Source organism: Nycticebus coucang, chromosome 8 (genome assembly GCF_027406575.1).
Source record: "Nycticebus coucang isolate mNycCou1 chromosome 8, mNycCou1.pri, whole genome shotgun sequence".
In the NCBI taxonomy this organism is placed as follows: Eukaryota; Metazoa; Chordata; class Mammalia; order Primates; family Lorisidae; genus Nycticebus; species Nycticebus coucang.
In genome coordinates, this window is record NC_069787.1 from 7,426,731 (window position 1) to 7,452,101 (window position 25,371).

At 46.4% G+C, this 25,371-nt stretch overlaps 1 protein-coding gene across 1 annotated transcript in view; it reads right to left on the reverse strand.

Moving 5' to 3' along the window:
* Positions 1 to 25,371, reverse strand: part of SYN2 (synapsin II) — a 181,278-nt gene that overhangs the window by 42,002 nt on the left and 113,905 nt on the right. Inside the window, exons 2-4 of the mRNA XM_053600409.1 lie at positions 8,021 to 8,078; positions 6,575 to 6,666; positions 4,229 to 4,385 (exon numbers count right to left, since the gene is read on the reverse strand). Of these exons, the coding sequence (XP_053456384.1) occupies positions 4,229 to 4,385; positions 6,575 to 6,666; positions 8,021 to 8,078 (307 nt within the window). The remainder of the gene's footprint in view (positions 1 to 4,228; positions 4,386 to 6,574; positions 6,667 to 8,020; positions 8,079 to 25,371) is intronic.

Here is a 25,371-nt window from a genome sequence, read left to right on the forward strand (position 1 = left end):
AAAGTACACATACTTACAGTGCTGGGATCAAAAGTCTTTTGGTGCACAGCTAGGCTACCCACCCTAGGCTCTTTTCTAAGTAAGTAGGGACTTCCAATCTCCTAAGATTTTATTGTTGAAAAGGACTTTAGAGAATCTCTACACCAGCCGTCTCACTGGACAAGGTCACACAAGAGTTGAGCCAGATTCAAAGTCAGGCCCCTTCACTCCCAATCTGTAACTGTCCCTCCCTATTCCTCCAAGTAACTGCTATTGAGGCTCTGCAGGGACCGTCTTCTTCCCACAGGAAAACGTAGGACTTTTCTGCTCAACCCATTTGCACTCACGCCCACACACCCAGCCCCAGAGCACTGGCAGCAGGGAAACACAGCTTCTTCTCCCTAGTGTCACTGGGTCAGTTCATACTCCAAGCTGTCAATATCAGGAAACTGCTAGATGGGAAAGTTGTCAGGTCAAATCTATGTATTGGAGAAAAGAAAGCCAGAGCATATTCCAAAAGCTCAGGTCCTACTTTCCTGAGTGAGTGCAGGGAGAGGGGGCCAGGGCAGTAAAAGCTCAGGACTAGGGTGTTAGAAAACTGGTCTTTTGTTTCCTGGTCTGCCTCTTGATTTTCTAGGTGTGTTTAGGCGAATGATTACTCCTCTCCAGGCTCCCAGACATAAAATGAGAGGGTTGAATTTGGTTAGCTCCTTGAACTTTGTACCATAAAGTATATCCCCTTTATTATATTTCTTCCCAAACTCCACTGTCGAACTGCAGTTTAAGTGTGGTCCTTTTGTGAATGCAGATATAATTCTGTTATTTTTGAAATGCTGGAAAATGTTGGAATTACTGGGTCACTCCTTCTAGTTCATACACTATTAGTGATTCTAGAGCTCTAACATGGAAAGAATGATTCACGGACTCTCAATTCCCTAAGATTTTATTGTTGAAAAGGATGTTAGAGAGCCTCTAGACCAGCCGCCTCACTGGACAAATGAGGAGACTGAGGCTAAAGAAGCAAGAGCCCGCGCAGGCTCCCAGACCCCACCTGCACTTGGGGCTGCCCTGGGAGAGCCCAGTTGTCTTCTGCTTGGTCGGTGCAGTTTGCCCTGTGCCCTGCTGCCTAGCTCTTTTGTTGGCTCTTCCATTTGCTTTGACTGTCAAGACCAACCCTTCATATCCTTCCTGCCTTCTCTGATCCTCCTCACCACTTCCTCCGACCTTTAAGTCCTCCCTGCCCACCGGAGCGTGCTGGGCTCAGCTCTGTTTCTAGGTACCTGCCTGAGTTCCCTGGGGAGCTGATGCCAGCTCTTCCTAACGACCTCTGTCCTGTTGCAGCCACGTGCTGGCATGGGACCAAGACACACAGGGCCTTATCTTCCCAGCTTGTGGAGGAGTTACACAGACACTACATGGACGCCAGGAAGGCCTGAGGCAGACTCTCAGAGCCCTGGGACAGCCAACACTATGATGGCAGCCAGTTCCCAGGCTCTAGCTGGGTCTCAGGGAGCTCAGCCTACCCTCCTCTACTGGGTCTCCACCAGTCCTGTCTGCTCAAGGTACTGGGCAGCTTGGCATCTAATACCTGCCTACCTGGAAACTTAGATTAAGGCACAGGCGCACAGTCACCAATTAATCAAATGCAATATTCAATAAGGGTTATTTCCTCTACACATAGACAAATGAATTTGGGAGGCTGGTGGTGGTGTTGGCAATTAATCGGTAGGTATGTTCATTATAAAGACCTATCCAATGAATCTGGATCTCTTAGAAGATATGGGACTTCAAAGATCATTTTGAATAATGTGTTACCCTTATCCATCCTGCAAATTAAATGCCTTAATTTAACCCTGATGTGCCTGTCTCCAAAAACCCCAGAAAGACTGACAGCAATTTCAGATGAATTTGCAGGCCCATTCACTCCCAATCTGTAACTGTCCCTCCCTATTCTTCCAAGTAACTGCTATTGAGGCTCTGCAGGGACCATCTTCTTCAGGCGCCATCCTGCTTTCTCTGAATGCCGCTTTCATTAGAAATTCACATCTGCTTCCGAAGTCCCAGTGGCCTGCCCCGACCAACCTCATAGCCAGTGAGTGTGTCAGAGACAACTCTGGGCAAAGCAGAGCTTTCTCCAACTTTACCAGGCCTCTCCCCACACCAAGAGCAGCCACAGCAGAGACCGTTAGAAACTTGAGCCAAAGTCATCCTCTCAGAGCAACCCGCCTGCCACCACAAGTCACCAAATTTGTCCACTTCCATTAGCAGGCAGAGAACAGTATGTAAAATGTCATTCATCTGGCAACTGCCCAACGTGCAGGAGAACTTGGTGTCTGGCCAGGGAGCACTGCCACTCTCCTGCAAGGCCAAAGGCAATGTGCCGGGATTGTGAATGGGCAGGCGTGTGACCCCTCACCAGATCCCACATCTCAGGAGGGGCAGAGCCCTGGGTACTCCCTGCTCTTCCCCTGCCTGGGCTCTGGTACAGTTTAGAAAAAGAAAACAGAGACTTAGTTCCTTTAAGAGATCCCAAACACTAGGGGACTATTAACGACCAGGCTGACAAGGTGGCGGCAGGTACTACTGTTATTCCCAGCGTGTAGAGAAAGAAGCCTGGGCAAAGGTGGGTTAGTCAGAGGGCTGATAAGTAATGAAATCACCCGGGAAAAGCTGACCGTAGTGGAATCCCCGTGTGAGGCTGACGGGTGGGAGTCAGGGCATGTGTGCAGTAGCATGGACGAGGAACTGGATGTTCCCAGAAAAGAACTGTGGTGAAGGTCTCATACGTGCCCCTCTGTGACTGGCGATGCACTCAAAGCACACAACTCCTTTAGCCTGTTTGGGCAGAGCTCCAGGATTCCAGATCCTGGAGGGAAAGGCTGGACAAGTGCCCCTCGGGAGGTCAGTCCACTCCTGGACGATGGCCCGGCCCTTCTGACACCTCGTCCTCCGTCCGTTGCTCTTTCTTTCACACTCTAAGGTCTCTCCCTGGCTTCCAAGGGAATGAGAAAGCTGTTGGTTCAGGTGTGAAAAAAAGATCGAGGGCAGAGGTGATAGACCTATTTGATTAAAACAACAACAACATAACACAAGCAAACAAACAAACAAACAGAAATGCCCTCTTCAGCTCCCTGAGTGGTAGAAAGACTTGAAGTTGAGCAACTCCACGATCAGCCACCAATGGCACGAACCTTGGCAACCCAGTGTATGTGATGGCTGAAGTTTGATTTTTGCAAAACAAGAATATGAAGCAGATGTGATCAGAGGGTAGGGGTTTCCTTCTGAGAGAGCCAGCCTGCAGCAGTGGAGTCAGCAGAGGAGCTGTCAGAAGGGAGGCCACAGTGCCCCAGTAGTTGTTACAGGTCACTCTTCCTCCAAACCCATTTATTCTCTCTGCCTAAAAGTTCCTACTGCCCTCTTGGATTTCCAGATTGGCCAAGGATGGGACAACCAGACCAGCTTCTTCCTCACGTAGTAGCCCAATCTATGTGAGAGGCAATGCTGTGTAGAGAAATCCCGGCTCTATAACTTTGACAAATTACTTAATCCTTCCTGGGTTTCGTTTCTCTGATAATAATGATAATATATTCCTTGTGGGTTATTGTGTGGATAGAATGAAATCAGCGTGGAAAAAATCTCAGAAGTTGGTGCCATAGCAGGTATAGCAAGTGGTTTTCTACTGCTTACTTTCCTTTCTTAATGTTCACATCTCCACCACAAAGGGGGAAGATTTGATGATCACCAAGGGTACCGCTAGCTCATATGAGAGTCTGATTCATATGTATGTGCATAAATCTCATTTGGGGGTTGTTGAAACATTTGGTGTGACTCTGTCACTAACACTTCTCTCAGCTGGACCATTCACTCCCTTAGTCCCTAGTGGGGTCAGGCCTTTCCAGTCTTAGTAAGATTATTTGAAGAGTCAAGAAGCAGGCTTTTAAAAATCAGTGTAGCCCATAATATAGGACAGGACCTACAGACATGTAAAGGCTTCGCAGAATCTTTGTGCAACTTTATTGTGAGACCAAAAGTCCACTCTGCCGCACAGGTGACCCAGCCTGTGACACGTGGTAATGTGCACTGCAATAGCAGGCCCTACCCGCGTCCCAGCTGAAGCTCCTGTCACATCCTGTCAGCAGGTGCCTGCCTACTGCATCTTGAGTTCCAGAACCCCCCTCCTGGGGCACTGGGAGATGCAGGGCCTGGATCCTACACCTTCACCTGGGGAGAAGGGGGGGGTCTCACTTACCACCCATGGCTTGTCACAGAAATTGTAAATGGACTCCAGCGAGTTGACGCTGGGGAGGCCTGCGTACTGCATGCCGATGATCAGGTGGCGGAAGTCCTCGTTCTCCGCCATGCCGAATGCGTGCTGCCGGATGAGCACAAAGTCTGGCCGGAAGGACCTGGTGAGAATGTAGAGGCAGCGTTAGCACATGCCAGCACTCAGGCCAGGCATCATTTCGTCTTCCATTTCCAAAGCCCAGAACAGAGAAAATGGTCCCCTAGTCCAAGACCCTCATTTTATTATTATCACCCCTTTCTGGAGTGGGAAATGAGGTATCATGGCACCTTCCAAAGGAGAGCTGAGGGACAGATGTCTGCAATTCCCTCAGTCCCTTGGGCTAAGCGTTGCCTTCAGGAGGGGAGAAACACTTTTAGACCTTCCCATCTTAAGTGAAAAGGACTTTTCCCCATCCTTGTGGGATAGGACAAGAACTTGGGGCTCCGTGTGGCTCTACAGTTGGTGCTCAAAGCAGGTCCTGGAAAACTGAAGGCAACAGACAGTGCTTGGCTCCCTTCACCGGACTGCCACGAGGTCCCTCATCTCAGTGTCCTGTTCCGACTCCTTAAAATAGTCAATACCCTTATCTGGGCCCCAGGAGAGCAAGGGGCCAGGCTGACTGAGGACAGATGCCAGACTTCCCAATGCTGTTCCTCCAAAGCGGACGCTAGGGAGGGGTGCAAATACTTTTCGCAGAAATGAGGTTGAGCAATGCTACAGGAAGCGCTGAGAGCACAGAGTGTTCCTGCACGTGGGAACGCTCCAGCGCTTTACCTCTCGCCAGCAGAGCTCCTAGCTGCGGCTGCTCCACGGGACCTGGGCCCCTGTCTTCATGCCAGAGGAATCTCACCTTCCCAGAGAGTCTGCCCCTGAGGCTCTGAGGCTCGGCAGTTTTCTACCATGTGCTTCTCTCCCCAGGAAGTTATCCACCCCCCACACCCCCAATCCCCAGCCCCAGGCCCACCTGGGCTCAGAGATCAGTCCTTTAAAGCGAGGTTCAACTGAAGGAGCCCTCCTAAGTCACTCAGAGGACTTAGCATCCAGCCGACATCAAGCTGGCATCTGCCAGTGCAACTAGAATGAAAAGCTCCTTGTGCCCCCATTCTGGGAGGCCGGCCCGCCCCAGCCATATGTTTCAAGTCAAACTCCAGCCTTCTACCCTACTTACAGGAATGGAGCCCTCTACTTGAGGCCACCCGCTGGGTTCCTACACCGGTACCTGGAAGGCCTGCCTTATTCTTGCCAGATCCCTTTGGGTGCCCTGCGCTGGACCTCGGGGCCACCTCCTGCTGGCATGCTCACGTCCCATGACACTCGGCCTGCAGCAGGAGGGGCCCATCCATTCCCTCTGGTAGGATGTGCCCAAGCTCTCCACTCGCCTGGGTTGACCTCTCTTTTTCTGTCTTCCTCTTTAGTCTCCAGGATGGATGAGTTCACATTTCCTGTTGCCAGGTCTCAGATAGCCCCCGTCTGGCCTTTCCTGTCACTGACCCAGTTCCTTTGGGACCCTAGAGGCCTCAGTGTCAGAGTTCTGCAGATTTACATGGTGAAGGGGAAGGCAGAGTCTTTTCCTGGAGTAAGACTAAAGTCTGAGAACCTGAAGCCCCAGGAAGAATAGAACCATGGAAACAATTTCCCGCCATCTGGAATTCTCATTGCCTCCCTCACAGAATTGCTGTATGATACCATCACATCTATAAGCCACCCAGCATACTAAGGCACAGTAAGTGCTAGATAACTGCTAATTTCTTCCACCAACAATGTTTCTTCCGATCCTAGGGTTCCCTATCAGACTTACGAGTTCCCAAGAATGAGGACTCTAGGCTGAACACAGGACTGGGAGTTGAGAGATCTCAAACAAGACACAGGACTCTGCCACAACCCACTGGGGGAATCTAAGCAAATCAGTGCAAAATGGAAGGCTGGGCTAGATCAGATGCTTTCAAACTTTTTTGTTTTTAGCAATGGAACCCTGTTTTCCAGGGAGAATGTAGGGCTAAAAGCACAGAGCTGCACAGGCTGCAGGGAGTGTAGGGCGGGAGGAGTCCTAGAAAGAATCCCCTGAGTGAGCTGAGTCCCTGAAGCTCAACATTGCTTTCTCTACCACTGGACCAGGAACTCCTAAATGGCAGGAGCTGACTCTCTCTGCCTTTTCTCCCACTTCTGCACAGCACACATCATTAAGTTAAGCGTACTGTACATAGCTCTGCTGCATCACTCCCACATTTGACTTGGAAACCACCCCTTCAAGCCAGCGCTAGTAAACTCAGAAGACAATGACAGTGACCCTGAAGACAGAAAGGTCCTTACCTGACAACCTTTGTGCCATTCCGGAGCACCTGCATGTCCACAGCATAGGTCCCGTCTGCATGAGCCACCAGGTTGAGCTCTGAAAACTCCGCCTGGAAAATGAGAGCAGGGGAGGAAGTCCACAACCTCCACTTTGCCCCGCAGCAGCCCCACCACCCAGCATTTATTTACGGGTTTCAAGGCATTTTCACATGCTGATGTCATCTGATTCTCACAGCACCCCCATGAGGCAGGTGGGACAGAAATAATTATCTCCATTCACCAAAGTCAGAAACTGGGCCTTAGTGCAGGGAAGTAACTTTTCTGGGCAAACAAAATGCGTGGTTGGGGAAGATGGGGGCAAAACTCCGGTCTTCCAACCCCCAGCTCAGCATCCTTCATGCCTCCTCTCTATAGGGCGAGAATGAAGACCCGGACAAATGTTCCCTTTATCAGTTTTGACATAAAGCACTAGGTTTTAGTTTAGGTGACTGGGTTTTAGTTCTGTTCTGCCCTCAAATGGCTTCATAAAATATTAAGCAAGTTACTTGTCCTCTCTGGGTTTCAATTTCCCCAATAAAATGAGAATAGGCTCAGCACCTGTAGCTCAATGGTTAGGATGCCAGCCACATACACCGGAGCTGGCGTGTTCCAACCCCAGCCTGGGCCAGCTAAACAACAATGACAACTACAACAAAAAGTAGCTGGGCATTATGGCAGGTGCCTGTAGTCCCAGCTACTTGGGAGGCTGAGGCAAGAGAATTGCTTAAGCCCAAGAATTTGAGGTTGCCATGAGCTGTGACACTACAGCACTCCACCGAGGGCAACATGGTGAGACTGTCTCAAAAACAATAAATAAATACAATAATAATTTTTATTAGCTCTGCCTATGTAATATGTTGTTTTAAGATACAAAAATACTCTGTAAAATCAAAATGCATGGGTAATAAATGATGCGTAACTTCTATTGTTACACAGAAAACATGTGCAGCATTTAAAGCAAACTTCCTTGTCCTTTCCAAACGGACCTAATCTCCTACTTGTCATGAAGCAAGGGACAGAGAAGGTAAAAAAAAATGGGCCTTTCAGTGTATTAAAAGGGTAGCCTGGGGCCTAGGGTAGCCACCGCTGGAGGGGTCATGTCCAAACACAGAAGTATCTCACTACCAACGATGCGGAGGCCAGTGTTCCGGGAAGAGATTCCGCTAACATCTTCTTCAGCTTGGGGGCCCTGAGAGCCATACTGCTTGCCCTTTTATAGACACCAGAACCATGAAAAGAAGTCGGGAAAATGAAAAGATGCAGCCTTCAGGACCATGCCTCCCAGAGGGCAAAGCCCTGGAAAATGAGTGGGAGAGAGAAGATGGGGGGGCCCAGAACCCAGTGATGGGCACGAGCAGAACTCCGCGATGCCAGCAGGGAGGGGTGGTGATGGCAGAGACGCAACTCTGGGCTTCAGGCTTTTACCTGTTCCACCTTGATATCATAATCTCCAAGGACTTTTTTGCCCCGAAAGCACTTGGCCCTGGAGAAAGGAAAAAAACCCACACAGATCAGTTTTGTGCAGGTATTTAAAGTCAGATGATTACTAGCAAAAAGCAGAGGACTAGGGCAGACAGAACCGCAGGTAAGGGTCAGGAGACTCGGGTTCTAACCCTCCTTCTGCTGTAGGATCACTTGGATCTCAAGCAAACCACTTTCTGTTGCATAGCCTCAATTTACCCATTTACAAAATAATCCAAAGCACCTGTTCACACGCAGGTTTTCTGATCTTATGATAACATCCCTGGTTTGGGGCTACAAAGGGTCCAGGAGCAGGAATTCCCCCGATGTTACCTTGGTAAAGACTAGGTTAGTTTTATACATCTCCATTATCTCTGTATCTTCCCGGATCCCACATTTCACTCTGATTTTATTGGTTTCCATTCTTAGATTTTTTTTTTTTTTAAGAAACTGTCATTTTTCCTCTTCATACCCATACCAAAAGGATCTTAAGCAACTAATAATTTAAAAATATGTTGAGGTGGGTGGATAGCTTGAGCTCAGGAGTTCAAGACCAGCCTGAGCAAGAGAGAGACCCCCATCTCTTCTAAAAATAGAAACCCAGCCGCACCTCTTGGTAGGCACCTATAGTCCCAATGACTCGGGAGGCTGAGGCAAGAGAATCCCTTGAGCCCAGGAGTCTGAGGTTGCTGTGAGCTCTGATGCCACAACTCTCCACTAGGGCAACAGAAGGAGACTCTCTCTCTCTCTCTCTTTTTTTTTTTTTTGTAGAGACAGAGTCTCACTGTACCGCCCTCGGGTAGAGTGCCATGACGTCACACAGTTCACAGCAACCTCCAGCTCTTGGGCTTATGCAATTCTCTTGCCTCAGCCTCCCGAGCAGCTGGGACTACAGGCACCCGCCACAACGCCTGGCTATTTTTTGGTTCCTATTTTTTGGCCGGGGCTGGGTTTGAACCCGCCACCTTCAGCATATGGGGCTGGCGCCCTACTCACTGAGCCACAGGTGCCGCCCAGGAGACTCTCTCTCAAAAAAATTTTTACAAATATAACTAACATAATAGGGATTAAAAAACAATGAATGAATCAGAAGGATTTCTTTTTTTTTTTTTATTGTTAGGGATTCATTGAGGGTACAATAAGCCAGGTTACACTGATTGCAATTGTTAGGTAAAGTCCCTCTTGCAAATTTTAATCTCATACCAAAAAAAGCAGGGTGGGGCAAGAGAGGAGAGAGAGGAAGCTGCTACAACGGAACACAAAACTAAGCCTGTATTTCCGAGCAGTCATGAAAATGGGTCGAGCTGAGTTACCCAGCACACAGTACCTCCCCAGTTTGCGAGGCAGAGGAACCTCACATCAGGGCACTGCTGGAGCCCCAGCCCCTCGTCAGCAGACTATGCTGATGCTCCTACCTTGCCTCTAACCCACCCTCCCAGTGTTGAGATTTTCCCCTCTCCCATTTAGGCGGGTTCTCCTTTTGCAAAAGGGACTTCTCTACGCTATGCCTGTTAACTAGGTTGGCCTTGCTTCTTTAGTACCTGAAATTTCCAACTGGCATCTTACACTGGAGGTTTTCTGAAAGTCTCCCCCCAAAATAAGGAATAAACCAATATTTACTGAGCACTGTGTTCTAAGAAAGAAATGCTAGTTGCTTTCAAGAACATCTCCTCTAATCCTCCTAACCACTTATGGGCTAGGGAGAAAGGTCTTCATTTCAGAGATTCAGAAGAGGGAACAGTGCATTCCGGGCCACACAGGGCCATATTCACACACAGGTCTGCAGGACTCTGAGTCCAGGGCCCGTCCACCGCACAGCACTGTCTCCCTCTGCTGATTTATCCTCTCCATCTTCTCTTACACCACCACAAAAACCAACTTGCCATGTGCGCTGCTTTGCATTTTTTCCCCATTTCCTTCTTCCACTCAAGAGGAACTTCATGATGATGTGAGCACTAGTTTTACTACAAATACTTCCTACCCCAGTTCCTGTCAACTACCCAAGACGAGGCCAAGCTGTTTCCTTTTCTCCCATAAGATCTGGAACAGCTCGTTCTAGGAAGTTGTCATTTGTCCTTTCCAAATCTCTGGTTGCCCTCAAATTGCTCCGGCACTCAGCCATCACTGAAGTCCGTTCTCCCTTTCCGCCCCCCGTTCCCTACTGAGCTTCACATCAGCTTCCTTCCAGGACTCCATCAACCACTGCAGCTCCAAGAGCCCCTCCAGCAGGGGCTGATAGTGTACGCCGTCCCTTGGCTACGATCCCAACTTATTTATGAATTTAATGCATAGCCTACACATGGTCCTATCACTTCTTTGCAGACCTTAGACTCCATAAGTCTTTGTCTGTGACTATAAAACAGAGGAGCTGCAATAATGACCCATGAGGTCCTGTGTTTCACTGGTGAGGTATGTTCACCTTGTCACAAGCAATGCTTTTCTGACGCTTCCTCCTTTCTTCCTGCCTGAAAATAGCTCCCCTTCTGTGAGGTGAGTCTCAGAAACATTAACAATAACCTCTCAATCTGTGCCATGCCTCGCATTTTCAAAACACATTTCTTGCCTTATTTGTTCTCACAACTCTGTGAAGGTGCCAGGAGGGACAGTGTGGCCTATTTGACTGATGGGGAAACTGAAGCAGAGAATATGCTCAAATCACAGAAAAGTTCGTGAAATGAAAAGAAGTTAAGACGTAAGGGTTTGTACCTGGGTGCTTATCTGCTGTCAACTTTTCTAATTCACTTGTTCATGTGTGGGTTTTGAACACTGATACTGAAGTGTATTTACAGGCTCTGGCTGCGTTCATCTGCCACTTCCTGCACCTGCCCATTGACCAAGTTGGCTAATGAACTGTTTTCATGCCTTTCCTCCACCCCCAACCTCTCCAGCTATCCTAATGCCTTTTCCTTAAGGTAATTTGTCCTGTTGGAAATCTTAGTCGGTGTTTCCTGGCCATAGGTCACTGACCTCTCTTGGCTGAGTCACAATCTTATAAAAAGTAGCCAGGATGGCAGGCAGATGGGGCACAGAGCCCTCTTCTGGAGAACGAGCACATTCTCCAAGCTCCTGGTCCTTGGACATTCTGGTTTCAGCTATTTTCTTGGAAAATTTTGTAATTGCTAGCTGACACCACGGGAGCACTTGGCATCCAGAGGGTGGGCTCTAGAATCTTAGCTGGGCTCCTGTGAATCCTAGCTGTACCCATTCCTGGCTATGTGACCTTACACAGGTAGCTTAAATTTTTAAAAACTAGATTAGCATATGGTTAATGTAATCAGTCTATCTTCAAAAGTATGTAAAAGGATAAAATGAAAAATAAAATGTTCCCTTTTCACATTCCTTTATCACACACACTCCCCATCATCAGTTGCAAGCAGTGGAGGAAATGTATGGATTATATCTGCTACATACAGGCTTCAAACACATACGCATGCTATCATGCTGCATAAACTCTTTTATTTGAACCTTGATCTTATGTTTTGCACTTAAAAAAAAATATCTTCATGATACGCTTTCAGCACATACTGATAGTGCATTAATAGTTGCATTAAATTCCATTTGCAGGGGATATGGCAATATAACCAGCGTTTATTGGTGAGCATTTAGATTTCTAGTCCCTTGGTTTTTGCTATCTCCAACAGCACTACAATGGCCTGCATTTAACAACATATCCATAGGATAAGTAATGTATTGCGTTTTTACCTCACTCACCCAGGAAAGAGATGATATTACCCTTGCCAGCACTGAAAGTTTGGGAGAGTTACTCCACCTCTCTTAGTTTCCCCACACGGCCCCTGTGCATAAGATAGGAACAGAGAAGGGGCTCCGTACGGAGTTCCTGATTGGCAGTCTTGTCAAGTAAAGGCAAATTCATCTCCTTGGGCTCAGTCCTAAACAGAACCCAAGATGTACATCCTTGAAGCACAGACTAAAAATATCTGTGCTGCCTGTGTTGTCAATTTCCCCCTATTGTAAGATTTTCTTAACAAGCCTAGCAGCTGAGGAGCTATGTGAGTTTAATGGCTTGCAGCTTCCTTGATAGACCAGGTATAAACCATCTCCCCCTAATGCTAAAATGTGTAGAGGCTTCTAGATTTAACTATTAGTCATGGAAGTGAAAAATGTCATCAATTCCCATCCACCTAGAACTAGGGATTGTGAGGCTGAGGAATTTCGTATGGTTTCAGAGACTTCTTTGCTAACACGGCCTCAAAACCTAGCCTAACCCAGGCAAGCCTAGTTTAAGTTCGCTTCCTTTTACCTGAAGGAGAAGGGAGGCAATTCTAGAAAGAGGATCCAGGGGCGCTGAATTCAGGCCTACCTCTACCACTTCTCAGCTTTGTGACTTTGAGCAAGAAACTGCCTCTCTGAGCCTTCATTTCCTCTTTAGTAATAATAATAGTGAACACTATTCTAAGTGTTTTATATATTTTACCTCGTTTAATAATATCTGGCTCACAGGTGGTTAAGACTTAATGAGATCAGATGACACAAAATTGTTCCGGAAACTCTGAAATGTGTGGTGCTGTTGGCCAAATGCAGCAGCATTTATGCTGTTTTACTCCAGCCAACGGGGCTTCTTCCTTTCCTGAACCTTCATTTTTACTGCTTGCTCACAATAGTTGGCTCATAGCCTCATCATCTGGTGTCATCATCTGATACCGTGTTTCAAAGTCAGTTTTCTAATGCTCTGACACCCATCCCTCACCTCCACCCTCCGGCCATGAGATTATATAATAAATAATGCATCAGAGCATGGACCATCCATGTGTGAGTCTTGGGCTTTCCAGAACGTTTGGATTTTAAATATTGCATCCTGTCGTTTGATTATATGCCCTGAGCTTAGGCCTGTCTATAAATTTCCAAATCCCTCACAGAGATGTGCCTCAGCAAGCTCCCAGACTGGACCAATGCAGAAAACCAGGAGCCGTCACCCTCAGGATTGTGGACCGTGTCTGTTTCTTCAGGCCCAGCCATCTTCTCCCCTCTTTTCACATGCGCCAATCCGGGAGGTCAAGTTCTTTCCTATCTTTTCCCACATGAAAATCTTTTCTCAATCTCCATCTGCACTGCAGCTAAAGGATCTGCAAACAGCCTAGAGTATAAATCCTCCCTAGATCACTGAAATTTGCACATGGATCAAAGTGAGAAGATGACAGCACTGAAGATGGATTCGCGGGCTCCAGAAGGCATTTAGGGAACAGGAAAGAGCTCTGGAAATGGTCCAGCCTTAGTAAATGCCTGGTCTAGACATTTATCTCTTAACAAGGTGTCTAGTTTCCAACTCTCATTGACTCGGGCTCAGCGCTTTTTCTTTTGACCAAACATCTCAAGGCTTCAAGAAGCTAGAAAAAATAAACTAGAAATAGTAGGAGATTCCTACTTCCCACTCAACCCTGGAAGGGTAAAAACCAAGCCTCCCTGTCTTGGCGAGGGTTTGTGAGCGCCTGCTGCCACCCACTGGCAAGATGTGTACTGCAGGCTCGGTGCCTGTAGCTCAAGAGGCTAAGGTGCCAGCCACATACACCAGAGCTGGTGGGTTCGAATCCAGCCTGTGTCTGCCAAACAACAATGACAACTACAACCAAAAAATAGCTGGGCATTTGCTGGGCGCCTGTAGTCCCAACTACCTGGGAGGCCGAGGCAAGAGAATCACTTACGCCCAGGAGTTGGAGGTTGCTGTGAGCTGTGATGCTACGGCACTCTACCTCGGGTGACAGCTTGAGGTTCCGTCTCAAAAAGAAAAAAAAAAAAAAAGATGTGTACTGCAGCTAGCTGTGCTCCAACTCACTCACTCCCCATGCTCGCAGAACAGCCAGGGACTCCTCTGGCCGGGCTATGTCTCCACATGCTTACTTGCTGCTCTGAAAAACTGTGCCTGAAGTTTAACTGTCTCTTCTTTTTTTTTTGTAGAGACAGAGTCTCACTTTATGGCCCTCGGTAGAGTGCCGTGGCCTCACACAGCTCACAGCAACCTCCAACTCCTGGGCTTAAGCGATTCTCTTGCCTCAGCCTCCTGAGTAGCTGGGACTACAGGCACCCACCACAACGCCCGGCTATTTTTTGGTTGCAGTTCGGCCGGGGCCAGGTTTGAACCCGCCACCCTCAGTATATGGGGCCGGCGCCTTACCGACTGAGCCACAGGCGCCGCCCTTAACTGTCTCTTCTAAAAAGTTTGTGTCCCCCAAGTTGGATAGCTGGCTTTTTGCAACCTGTAGAAAGAAACGCTGTAATCTGGCAGTAAATTCCACAAACAGGTACTGAGCACCCAATGGTAGCTGCTGGAAATATGAAAATGCCTTCGTGGTTGCCAAGTAGAGAAAACACAGTCTAGGAAAGCAGGTCAGTATCCATAAGGGTAATGGCTAAGTTCCCTTTAACTCTTCAGGTTTATATCCACATTCCCACTTTTTAACCTTTTCATTAAAAAAAGAAATTTAAAGTGCACAACTATAACAATAATGATATCAAATGTCTCATATAGCCCATACAAAGATGTACAATGGAAAGAAAGTTTCCTCTACCTCACAGGTTAGTGGAGATTATAAAAGATTGCAACATGGGGTGTAAATCGGTGGATATGTGTGAGCACAGCCCTAAGGGAACCCGAGGGAGGGGGCAGTTCCCCCTGCCTGGAGAAGTCCAAGAAGGCTATACAGACACTGCATTGAGCCTTAAAGAATGACAGGAATTAGGGGATGGCGCCTGTGGCTCAAAGAATGACAGGAATTAGCCCCTAAGAAGGGGAAGCAGGATTGAAAGATCAGGGCAAAGGCACCCAGTATGGACTGAGGCTTCCACACTGCACGGGGCCCAGCTAGCTGTTGGCTGAGCAGTGAGGGCTGAGATCCTGAGCTAGGGAATAGACAGAGGGCTCCAAACATCGCCTTCACGTGTCACGATGAGTCCACTGGACTTGAGGGGTAGCCTCCAGAAGACTTTAAAAACTCTTCATGGTGGAAAATTTTATCCTCAACAATCACCAATATGCTGCCAATCCTTTTCTTCTATCACCCTCACTGCTTTTACCGTTGGGATTGTATTTTATTTTATTTTATTTATTTATTTATTTGAGACAGAGCTCAAGCTGTCCCCCTGGGTAGAGAGCCATGGCATCACATCTCACAGCAACCTCCAACTCCTGGGCTTAAGTGATTCTCCTGCTTCAGCCTCCCAAGTAGCTGCGACTACAGGCGCCTGGCACAACGCCTGGCTATTTTTTAGTTGTAGTTGTCATTGTCATTGTTTGGCAGGCCCAGGCTGGATTTGAACCCACCAGCTCTGGTGTATGTGGCTGGCGCCTTAGCCACTCGAACTACAGGAGCCGAGTCAATTGTGAGTATTTTAAAGTAAATCCCAAACATCATGCCCATTTTCTCTTGTCGATTTTAAAGTATCGTCTCTACTTATTTTTATTTTTTGATTGTGACAAAATATACATAACGAAATTTGTCATTTTTCCCCATTCTTAAGTGTACACTTCAGTGACACTGAGTACATTCCCAATATTGTGCAACCATCACTACTATCGATTTCAAAACTTCCCATCATCCAAAACAGAAACTCTGTAGCCATTAAGCAATAACTGCCCGTTCCTCCTCCCCAGTCCCACCTCACTTCTAATCTACTTTCTGTCTCTCTGAATTTGCCTATTCAAGGGTAATGGGTTTTTAATTATAAGTACTGTGGCATTGTCTCACCACACAAAATGGACGATTTTCATAAACATCTTTCCTGAGTCTATATTCAGGTTTTCCCACTGTCTCCAAAAATACTCTCAAAGATTTTAGGCACACAGGTCCCATGGTCAGACATGCCTATTGGTAAAATCTGAGACTGCCTTGTCTGGAATGTGGAGAAGACTGTGGGGATGAATCAGGGCTGGAGACTGGAAAGCTGGCAAAGCAACTGGACTTCAGGACTTGCTACTTGACTGGTATTTGGGCAAACCAATAGCTATTGCACGGCACTCACCTGACAACTCAATTAATCACTTCATTGATTAGGGCTGGGAACTTAGAAGCCAACTGGGAAACAATGGTCACATTTCAACCCAGGATTTAATGAAATGACAGAAAGTAATGTGACTCCCCTTGTACATGTTCTGGAACGGAGACCTAAAATAGTCAGGTAGGCCGTGACATTGGTGAAGGGGCTCTTAATTTAAATTTGGACTTGTCATCTGATTCAGAGACCGTAAAACTTTCTTTCAGTACATGGAGAAATTTCTGTTATGGATAACTGGTTTAGGAATAAGAAGCAAGGACTAGGAAAACATGAAGACGTTTCTGGGTAAAGGCAATGTTCTGCGGCTGGTCCTGGATATTATTATTCAGTGATTAAGTTGTTACTCTGCGGCTGAGGCGCTTCTTTGATAGAGAGCAGGCTGCGTGGTGTCTTAGTTAACATTCATCTAAATGATCTGGAAGGGAGAACATGGGGAAATTGCCAGGTTTGCAGATGGCATTCAGCTCTTCCAGGGATTCAAATGCCAAGCTGATGAGGGGTAAACTGAAAGAAGATGTGGACGTGGGCAGAAAAGTGGCAGAGGAGTTCTAATGTGACTAAGTGTAAGAAAACACATTCAGGGGAAATAATCTTATCTGAGGATCATGAGCTGGAGTGCTCAATGACAACCTGGGAAAGGAAATTGGAATGGTAAAAAAGTGACTCCTGTGAGCTGTTGCAGGCAAAAAACAAAAAGATGGAGGGCGTGAAAGGCGAAAAAAATGTTAGTTATGCCTGGAAAGTTTATCGAAAACCCAACATAGGGGGCTTCTCACTCTCCCATCTCATCTTCTACACGCTGTAGCACATTTGCGATGAGGAATACGAGGTCCACTCGCCTGAACACGAATGACACGGCAGTAGAAACGGGTCCAGAGAAAAGCAGAACAGAATACATTGCTCTGATTTTTAAGAGATACGTCTCCTAAAGCAATGAATCTTCTTTCATCCGCACAGATAACATGCAAAGGGGACATGGATGTGGAGGAGAGAAACAAAGAACACCATATACAATGTCGTCTAACCCAAATTAATCCTCACAACACGGGGCCTCTTACAGGCACGTCGTCTCCATGGTACTGGTTTTATAGGGAAAAGAGGCTCAGATGAATTAACCGACTTGCTTAAAAGTAGCAGTCAGCAGGTGAGAGAGCTAGTGAAATTAAATCCCAGTTCTTCTGATGATCCAGCTTAGAGACTGTGTCCCATACCTGTCCAGTGTTCCAAAGCCTGTCCTACCATTGGACACATAGCAGAGACTCAGGAGATGTTTATAGAGTTATTGAATTGAATACATCCAGACATTGGGAGGTTAATATCAGAGAAGGTAACCAGTCCTGGGCTGACAGACCTGGCAGGGTATGTACTTTGTTCTTATCCAGAAGTTATGTGATACTCTTGGGTTATCTTCAAGAGGTCTTCAGCAGAACTTAGGTGACATATGAGATCCCTTAAGAAAAGCAGCAATCCCAAAGCTCTGAAAATAACTAATTGATGAGTAAACACCCAGCTGTGTGACTTCAATTGGGAACAGCAAATCATCTTTTCTGAGCAGATTTTCTGAAGATCTCTATTTTGGGGAATAATTAAATGATGCAGTGTCACAAGATAACGAGGTTATCAAATACAGAAGGGGGAAAGAGTCTTGTAACTCAGGAGAACACATGATGGGAAGATTAGACGCATTTGTCTGTAATTATAGTGGGGCGACGGAACAGAACGCTTTGGAGTCGTGGGACAGATTCTCTTTCCATCGCTGGCTTATGAAATCACATCAGGCTGATTTGATATTCGAGAAAAGTGGGTCAGTTAGGAAGTTTGCTTTGGAGAAAGATCAGGCAAATGTAATTTTCAAAAGATACGGTTTTATTTTATGCCTGATAAACAGAGCTCCTAGCATTCTGAAAGCTCTAGGACTGGCTCCAGCGTAAGGTGACAGATCACACCCACAGTCACAGTTACCACCAAAGCTGCACAGAACCATCTTCTTGGAGCAATCTAGATACAAGGAAGTGTCCTCTATGATCCGGCCACACCCTTCTATCTCAAATTGATCTCCCACTATTTCCCACCTCTAAGTCTGCTGCTTCTCTTCTTCTGGGTGCTGCTGGCCCAGGACAGGCTCCTGCACCGGGGCGCTGGCTCGGCAAGCAGAACGCAGGGCTGCATTCCAGCCCCCCACTCGTCCCCTCAGACAGATGTGCTTGTGCAGTGAGCAGCCTGCACACACTGTTTCCCAACTACTGCCGATGAAACTGCCACCCCACGCCTTAGTCCACTGCAAAATCCCTCTCATTGTTCTTCAAGGTCCAAAATAAGTTCTTCCTCTCCTAAGAAATTTTCTCTCTCCTCCCCTCTTGCAGTGGTTTCTCCCTCTGAAAGCCTCGTCTGAAACCCACGGGTTTGTTATTTTAAATAGACGCAGCCTAGTCCCATCAGCTCAGTTTTCATTTATGTGTGTCTCCTGCTCTAGCCTGTCTCAGAAGCCCCCCTGATGTGTGCCCTGTCTTACCCTTCCCTCCTACTCCCCAAAAACTCTACTTCACACCCCTGCCTTGCACAAATCACACCCATGCTGATTTATTTTATGTGTCCACTTGATTGGGGTATACAGGGTGCCTGGGTATTTGTTCCAACATTGTTTCTGGGTGTGTCTGGGAAGGTGTTTCTGGATGACAGTATCTGAATCAGCAGGCTGAGTAAAGCAGATTGCCCACCCCAGTGTGGTTCACTATCATTTAATCCAATGAAGGCTTGGATAGAATAAAAATGCAGAGTCATTTATTCTCTCTGCCTGTTTTAAGAAATTGGTCCTCTCTTGCCTTTGGACTCAGACTGAAACTTACGCCATTGCTTCTCCCTGTCCTCAGACCTTCAGACTCAAGCTGAAGTATATCACTGGGCCTCTAGTTTGCTGACTGCAGATCTAGGGACTTCTCAGCTTCCACAGCTGTGAGAGCCAATTCCTTATAGTACACACACGTACACACACACACACAGGCTGCTGCAACCAGACACTGTAGACTGGTGTGCTTAAACTACAGACATGTATTACTCATAGTCTGGGGTCCATAGTCTGGAGTCCGGGGAGTCCAGATCAAGGAGCTGGTGTATTCAGTTCATGGGGAGGGCGCTCTTTCTGACAGACAGCTTCTTTCCACATCCTCATGGGGGGGGTGTGTGTGTGTGAGAAAGAGAGAGAGCGAGACACCAGGTCTCTTTTCCTCTTCTTATAAGGAAATTAATACCTAATCACCTCCCAAAGGCCCTACCTACACATACCATCATACCTAAGAAATTGGGGAAGGGGGAACACGAACATGCAACCCACAACAACACCCTTTTAAGTGACCTATCACTGGAGCCCTGGTAAAAGAGACCTGCCCACCGGGGACTTGAGGGAACGGGAACCCTGACACAGAGTGGACGTAAAGTTTGTGTGCAATTGGAAATCGTTTAACATAGTAAACTGCACACGAACTTTATGAACACCCTATACGTAAAATAGTATCAAGCAAAAATACACAATACCACATGTGTATCAAATGACAAAGAACAAACAGCCGTTTATACCTTCTGGCTGGGGTTTACAGTCTCTAGATCCTCAGGGAAGACAAGAACCTTCCCCTCTTCATGTTACACAGAAAGAAGCCAACTCAGAAACCGCGTTTGCATCACGTGTTGAGGGTCAGAGGGAAGAGCATGGATTTCAGAGCTAGACTAACCTGGGTTTAAATCTCACGTCCTCTATTTACTATATGAACTTGGGCACTTTTACCTCCCTTGTATCTTCATCTGCAGGATAAGAATAATAACTACTTATAAAGTTTGTTAGGGTTAAATGACTCTGTCCTACGTGTATTCCTGGAACATGGTTAAAGGTACCTGTCCATTTGGGGCTTTCGTACTTCCTGGTTCTTTTTAACGTGACTCAGCTCACCCATTCCCTCCCCTGGCGTTTTCTTTTTTTCTCTCTTTTTTACTGTTTGAACTAGGGTAATCTCCTCTGCTCCCCAGCCCCCAGTGATTCTTTCTGTATTATCTTCACAAACATTACTTCTATTTTGAAATTTTCTAGACTACTTGCTTATTATCTGCCTCCCCAACCAAAATGTGAGTTCCACGGGAGCAAGGCCCTTGCTGTCATCTACATATTAGATGCCCCAGTGTTTGTAGACTGGATGGGTGAATAAGTATAGTATCCAGCACACCACAGCTACACACTGTAGTTTCCCCCCTTTTCCTCTTTTTACATAAAAAAAATCACTGGGTTGTGGGGCCTTAGTGTGTGTCACACTTTATGGGGGCAAGACATGATTGCAAGAGGGACTTTACCTAAAATTGCAATCAGTGTAACTGGCTTATTGTACCCTCAATGAATCCCCAACAATAAAAAAAAAAAAAAAAAAAATCACTGGGTTAAACCAAGCGCTTAGTGTGAGTTCCTTGAAACGGACGGCATTTCAACAAAATGAATTCATTGCTTAGTGCCGATCAGGCATTTGTAAATATGGACAAAAATATGGCCATTTATTTCAGGGTGTGTGTTGGGCCCATCCTCTCTTTTAAGGTTCTATTTTAGGTACAAATCAACATACCAGTTTCTGAAGTGTTTATACATTTGTTCTCATCATAATATGAGAAACAAAACATTCTCTCAGCCTTCTGAGTGGGAAAATTTTGCTTAGATTTTTTTTTTACTTATTTTGCTTTTAAGGAAACAGATGCCCAAAGAAAGGAAATAATTGATAAATGAAGAAATAGAGGCCCAAGGAGAGGACGTGTTTGATAAGTTCAAGCTCAAACCTCCTTTTCATCTCCCCATGCTGCCTCCTTAGAACAAGAAAGGCAACTGTCCTCCAGTTCTAAGAAGACTGAAACTCAACAGACGGAGATCCCTAAATGATACAACAGAATATGGACACTGAGGACCTGCTTGCCACTCAGAGTGCTTGTGAGACCAAGTGTGAGAAAAAATGCAAACAACTTAGCATTATAGAAGCATACGGAAGATTTATTTATTTCTATCACTTGACATTGCTTCTATGTGTGATACAGCATCACCAGTGCACAGTTCATAGAGCAAGGAAATACATGAGCTCTCCTTTATAAGCAAAGGAGATTTGATCCTCTTTTCCTGGTCCAAGTGCAAACCGCTGCAGCTGATATGATCAGCCTACTCATCACCATGGCTCAGCAGCAACATCCTTCTACCTCGAGGCAATAACCCTCTGGATTTCCAAATCCAAACCCAGGTGGCACATTCCACTCTACAGTTTCCAAACTGGCACCAATTCAGGGGGGGATTACTCACCAGAGTAGGCACTAACGATTGAAATTTGGCAGGCCAGGAAGAGAGCTGGCTCTGTCTGGAAGAGACGTGCCACAGGTTCCCAGATACCCTGGTTATCAACATGGAGCCACTTGGGCTCTGAATGGAGACAGGGGCTTCAGACGCTTCAGGAGAGAAAGCTGCCCAAGATCGTGCAGTGGGAGCTCCATGGGGACCCTGAAGTCTTCTCAATCCGACGCACCTTTCATTACACCATATTTAGCCCAGAGAGGGACACTCCTGCATTCGTAGTGAAGGGCGGAGAGATGTGGTCCTGTTGTGGCTCTGTCCTCAGTGGACCTGTGCATCCTTTCAGCCACCTCTACTGAAATAAACATCACATTCGACAAGTCTTAAAATGCAGTTTTAAAAACCAACCCAAATTGATTTGCCTGAAAAGCTTGTCCATTTTATCCCTGGCATGAGGATACATTCCTTTGAAAAGGTGTCTATTATTCAGTGCTTTTAGAATGAAACTATTTTACAAACCTTTTAAAATATTACAATTGTCATTAATTTATGCATGTAATGGATACTCATTAGATTAGGCACCTATAATTTTTCTAACTGTGTGCAAGACTCTTGGCAAGGGGTAGGGAAAGGAAAGACCTCACCCAGCTCTAACACAAAGAAGATTAAAAATAGATTAGTGGGGGGGCGGAGACAAGATGGCTGACTGAAGCCAGCTTTCCATAGAGGCTCCCGTCCAGAAGGAGAGTTAAAGGACAGAAATTTAGTAAGTAACCTGATGGATTAGAGCTGCACCAAGAGAGAAAGTTGAAGAACGCACATCAACCCTGCTGAGGTGAGCTGCGACCCCAAGGATACAAACAAAAGGTACAAAATCCATCACCAAGCCGACGGGAGTCTCCTCCCCCATGAGAACGGCTCAGAGTGCCCCACAAACAAACGAGCAGAGTTAAAAGGTCCTCCCACTACACTCTATGGGAGAGTCTCTCTAAACACTGGACCTACCTCCCCTACTAGGGTGCCAGAGCGGTCTCTTGCCAGGCATAAAACTGTATAAAAATGTATATATTTTCTACCTGCAACTCTGAGCTCCCAGCACTCCCCTCCACTCTCACTCTGAGGTCTGAAGGCCTGTCCCCCAGGAGTCCAGATTCTTGGGTGATTTCTTGAGGGGTGTGGACAGGGCCTAAACTGCAGCTGGTCAGTGCTGACTCTGGGGCACAGGAGTGAGGAAAGGACGCTCGGCTGAGAGGGAACCACACCGGAGCGGCAGTGCCCCGAGGCGCAAAGCAGCAGCCGTCTTTTAGCAACAATAGGGCTCACTCCCGGATATTCTGAAGCCACACACCCTGTCTCTCTGGGCAACCAGAGGAGGCTGGGCATCTTCTCAGGTGGCAACCACCATGGAACAGATCTGGGACGGAAACGCAGGCCCCGTGAGTAAAGGGTTTGCCTGAGGCAGTACCAGCCTGGGTGGAGCGCAGGGACTAGAAACGCACGTGCAGACCTGGGAAGGTCCCAGGGCAGGGCTGACCCAGAGGACTGCTTTACTGAGCCTAAGACGCACCCGGCCCTCAGGGGATCGTCAGCCTATAGACAAAGGAAGGCAGCAAGCTAGAACTGACAGGTAACTGAATACAAACCTGCAGGAGCAAAGACAGGGCCTGAGGCACAGGCTCTGGGAACTCAAAACAGCTTCTCTTCTGCAGAGGAATTTACAGGAACAGAAACAAATTCCCGCAAAGTTGTTCTGTTCTGTCAGTAACATCAATCAGGGGTGGGGCTGGAACTGAGTGAACAGCCCAGCCTCCATCAAGCGCCCGAGGTTGTCAGGCCTCACCTCCCCCTGCTAGACAGAGGCAGAGCGCAGCAGCCTGGCTGAGCAGAAATAGATTTCCTTGTGATTCAGGCAGATGAAAACCCCTGGAGTATCTGTTCACTATAGGCAACTGGGTCAAAGCCCTGCGGGACTATCAGTGACTGGGTGTGACAGAGGTGCAAGGTGGAGTAAGAGGCATCAACCTTCCCAGACTGATCTATTTGCTGGGTGAGTCCTCCTGACTCCACAGAGCACTGGAGCAAGCCTTATCAGAGTAGTCACCAGATCCCTGCGATCCAGTTGCCAGAGACCTTTTAAACTCTCCCACCTGAGACAGGTGCTGACTGAGACAATTGATTTGGACCTTTTGAACTGAGCCAGTCGCCCAAGGTCTATTTAGGTGGTGTCCTGGGTGTGTGGTTGTAGGAAGGTTTAATTTTCCTTTTCCAATTGTTCCCTGTCGGGGGGCGGGGTGACCTAATTGCTGGTATTTCTCCATAGCTGAGACTTCAACCCAGAGTAACTGTTTCACTAGGGTCGAACAGAGACCAGCTGAAAACAAGACAGAACCACTTAGCCCACCACACCAAACAGGTCCCCAGTTTCTCAGGCCATAGCACTGTATGGGTCCTCGACAAAGCTCCAGGGGAAAAATCAAATGGTGTAAAACAATCATGGTGCAGAATCAGTAAAAAAAAATCTGCTAACATGAATAACCACAATAGATCAACCCACCCCCCCCCCAAGGAAAGATATGGCAGATGTAACTGAAGATCCCATTCATAAACAGCTGGCCGAGATGTCAGAAATCGAATTCAGAATTTGGATTGCAAACAAGATTAATAAAATGGAGGAAAATTTGGAATTAGAAATTCAAGCAGCAATTCAAAAGTTGGAATTAGAAATTTGAGGAGAAATTCAAAAGTTGTCTCAAGAATTTAACGAATTTAAAGACAAAACCACCAAAGATTTTGACGCGCTGCAGCAAGAATTTGCAGCCCTCAAAAATCTGAAAAATACAGTAGAATCCCTCAGTAACAAAGTGGAGCAAGCAGAAGAAAGGATTTCTGACATTGAAGACAAAGCCTTTGAACTCTCCCAAAATCTCAAAGAAGAAGAGAAATGGAGAGCAAAAATGGATCATTTTCTCAGAGAGCTCTGGGATAATTCAAAGAAGGCTATTATCTGCCTCATTAGAATCCCTGAAAGTGATGAAGTGGCCTCACAAGGCACAGAGGCCCTTCTCCATGACATTATGAAAGAGAATTTTCTAGACATGCCAAGAGATTCTGAAATTCCGATAGCAGACAGTTCAGAACCCCAGCACGACTCAATCTGAAAAAGACATCCCCCAGGCATATCACAATTAACTTCACTAAAGTTAATATGAAGCAGAAAATTCTAAAAGCAGCCAGACATAAGAAATCCATTACCTACAAAGGGAAGGATATTAGAATAACTGCAGATCTCTCTGCTGAAACTTTTCGAGCCAGAAGAGGGTGGTCATTGACTTTTAATCTCCTAAAGCAAAATAACTTTCAACCCCAGATCCTGTATTCAACTAAACTGAGTTTCATTTACAATGGAGAAATTAAATACTTTAATGACATTCATATGTGGAAGAAATTTGCCATAACCAAACCAGCTCTTCAGGATATTCTCAGACCTATCCTCCATAATGACCAAATCCAATCCTCTACCACAAAAGTAAACTCATTCAGAAACTTTTGATCAAACTCCAACTTCCACAGTGGCAAGGATTAAAAATGTCCACTGGACTTTCGAAAAACTCGATACCCAAAATTTTACCAGACATATCAATATTCTCCATTAATGTGAACGGCTTAAACTGTCCTCTAAAGAGGCACAGGTTAGCTGACTGGATACAAAAACTCAGGCCAGATATTTGCTGCATACAAGAGTCACATCTTACCTTAAAAGACAAATATAGACTAAGAGTGAAAGGATGGTCATCCATATTTCAGGCAAATGGTAATCAGAAAAAAAACAGGTGTTGCAATTTTATTTGCAGATACAATAGGCTTTAAACCAACAAAAGTAAGGAAGAATAAGAATGGTCACTTCATATTTGTTAAGAGTAATACTCAGTATGAGATTTCAATTATTAATATCTATGCACCCAACCAGAATGCACCTCAATTTATAAGAGAAACTCTAACAGACATG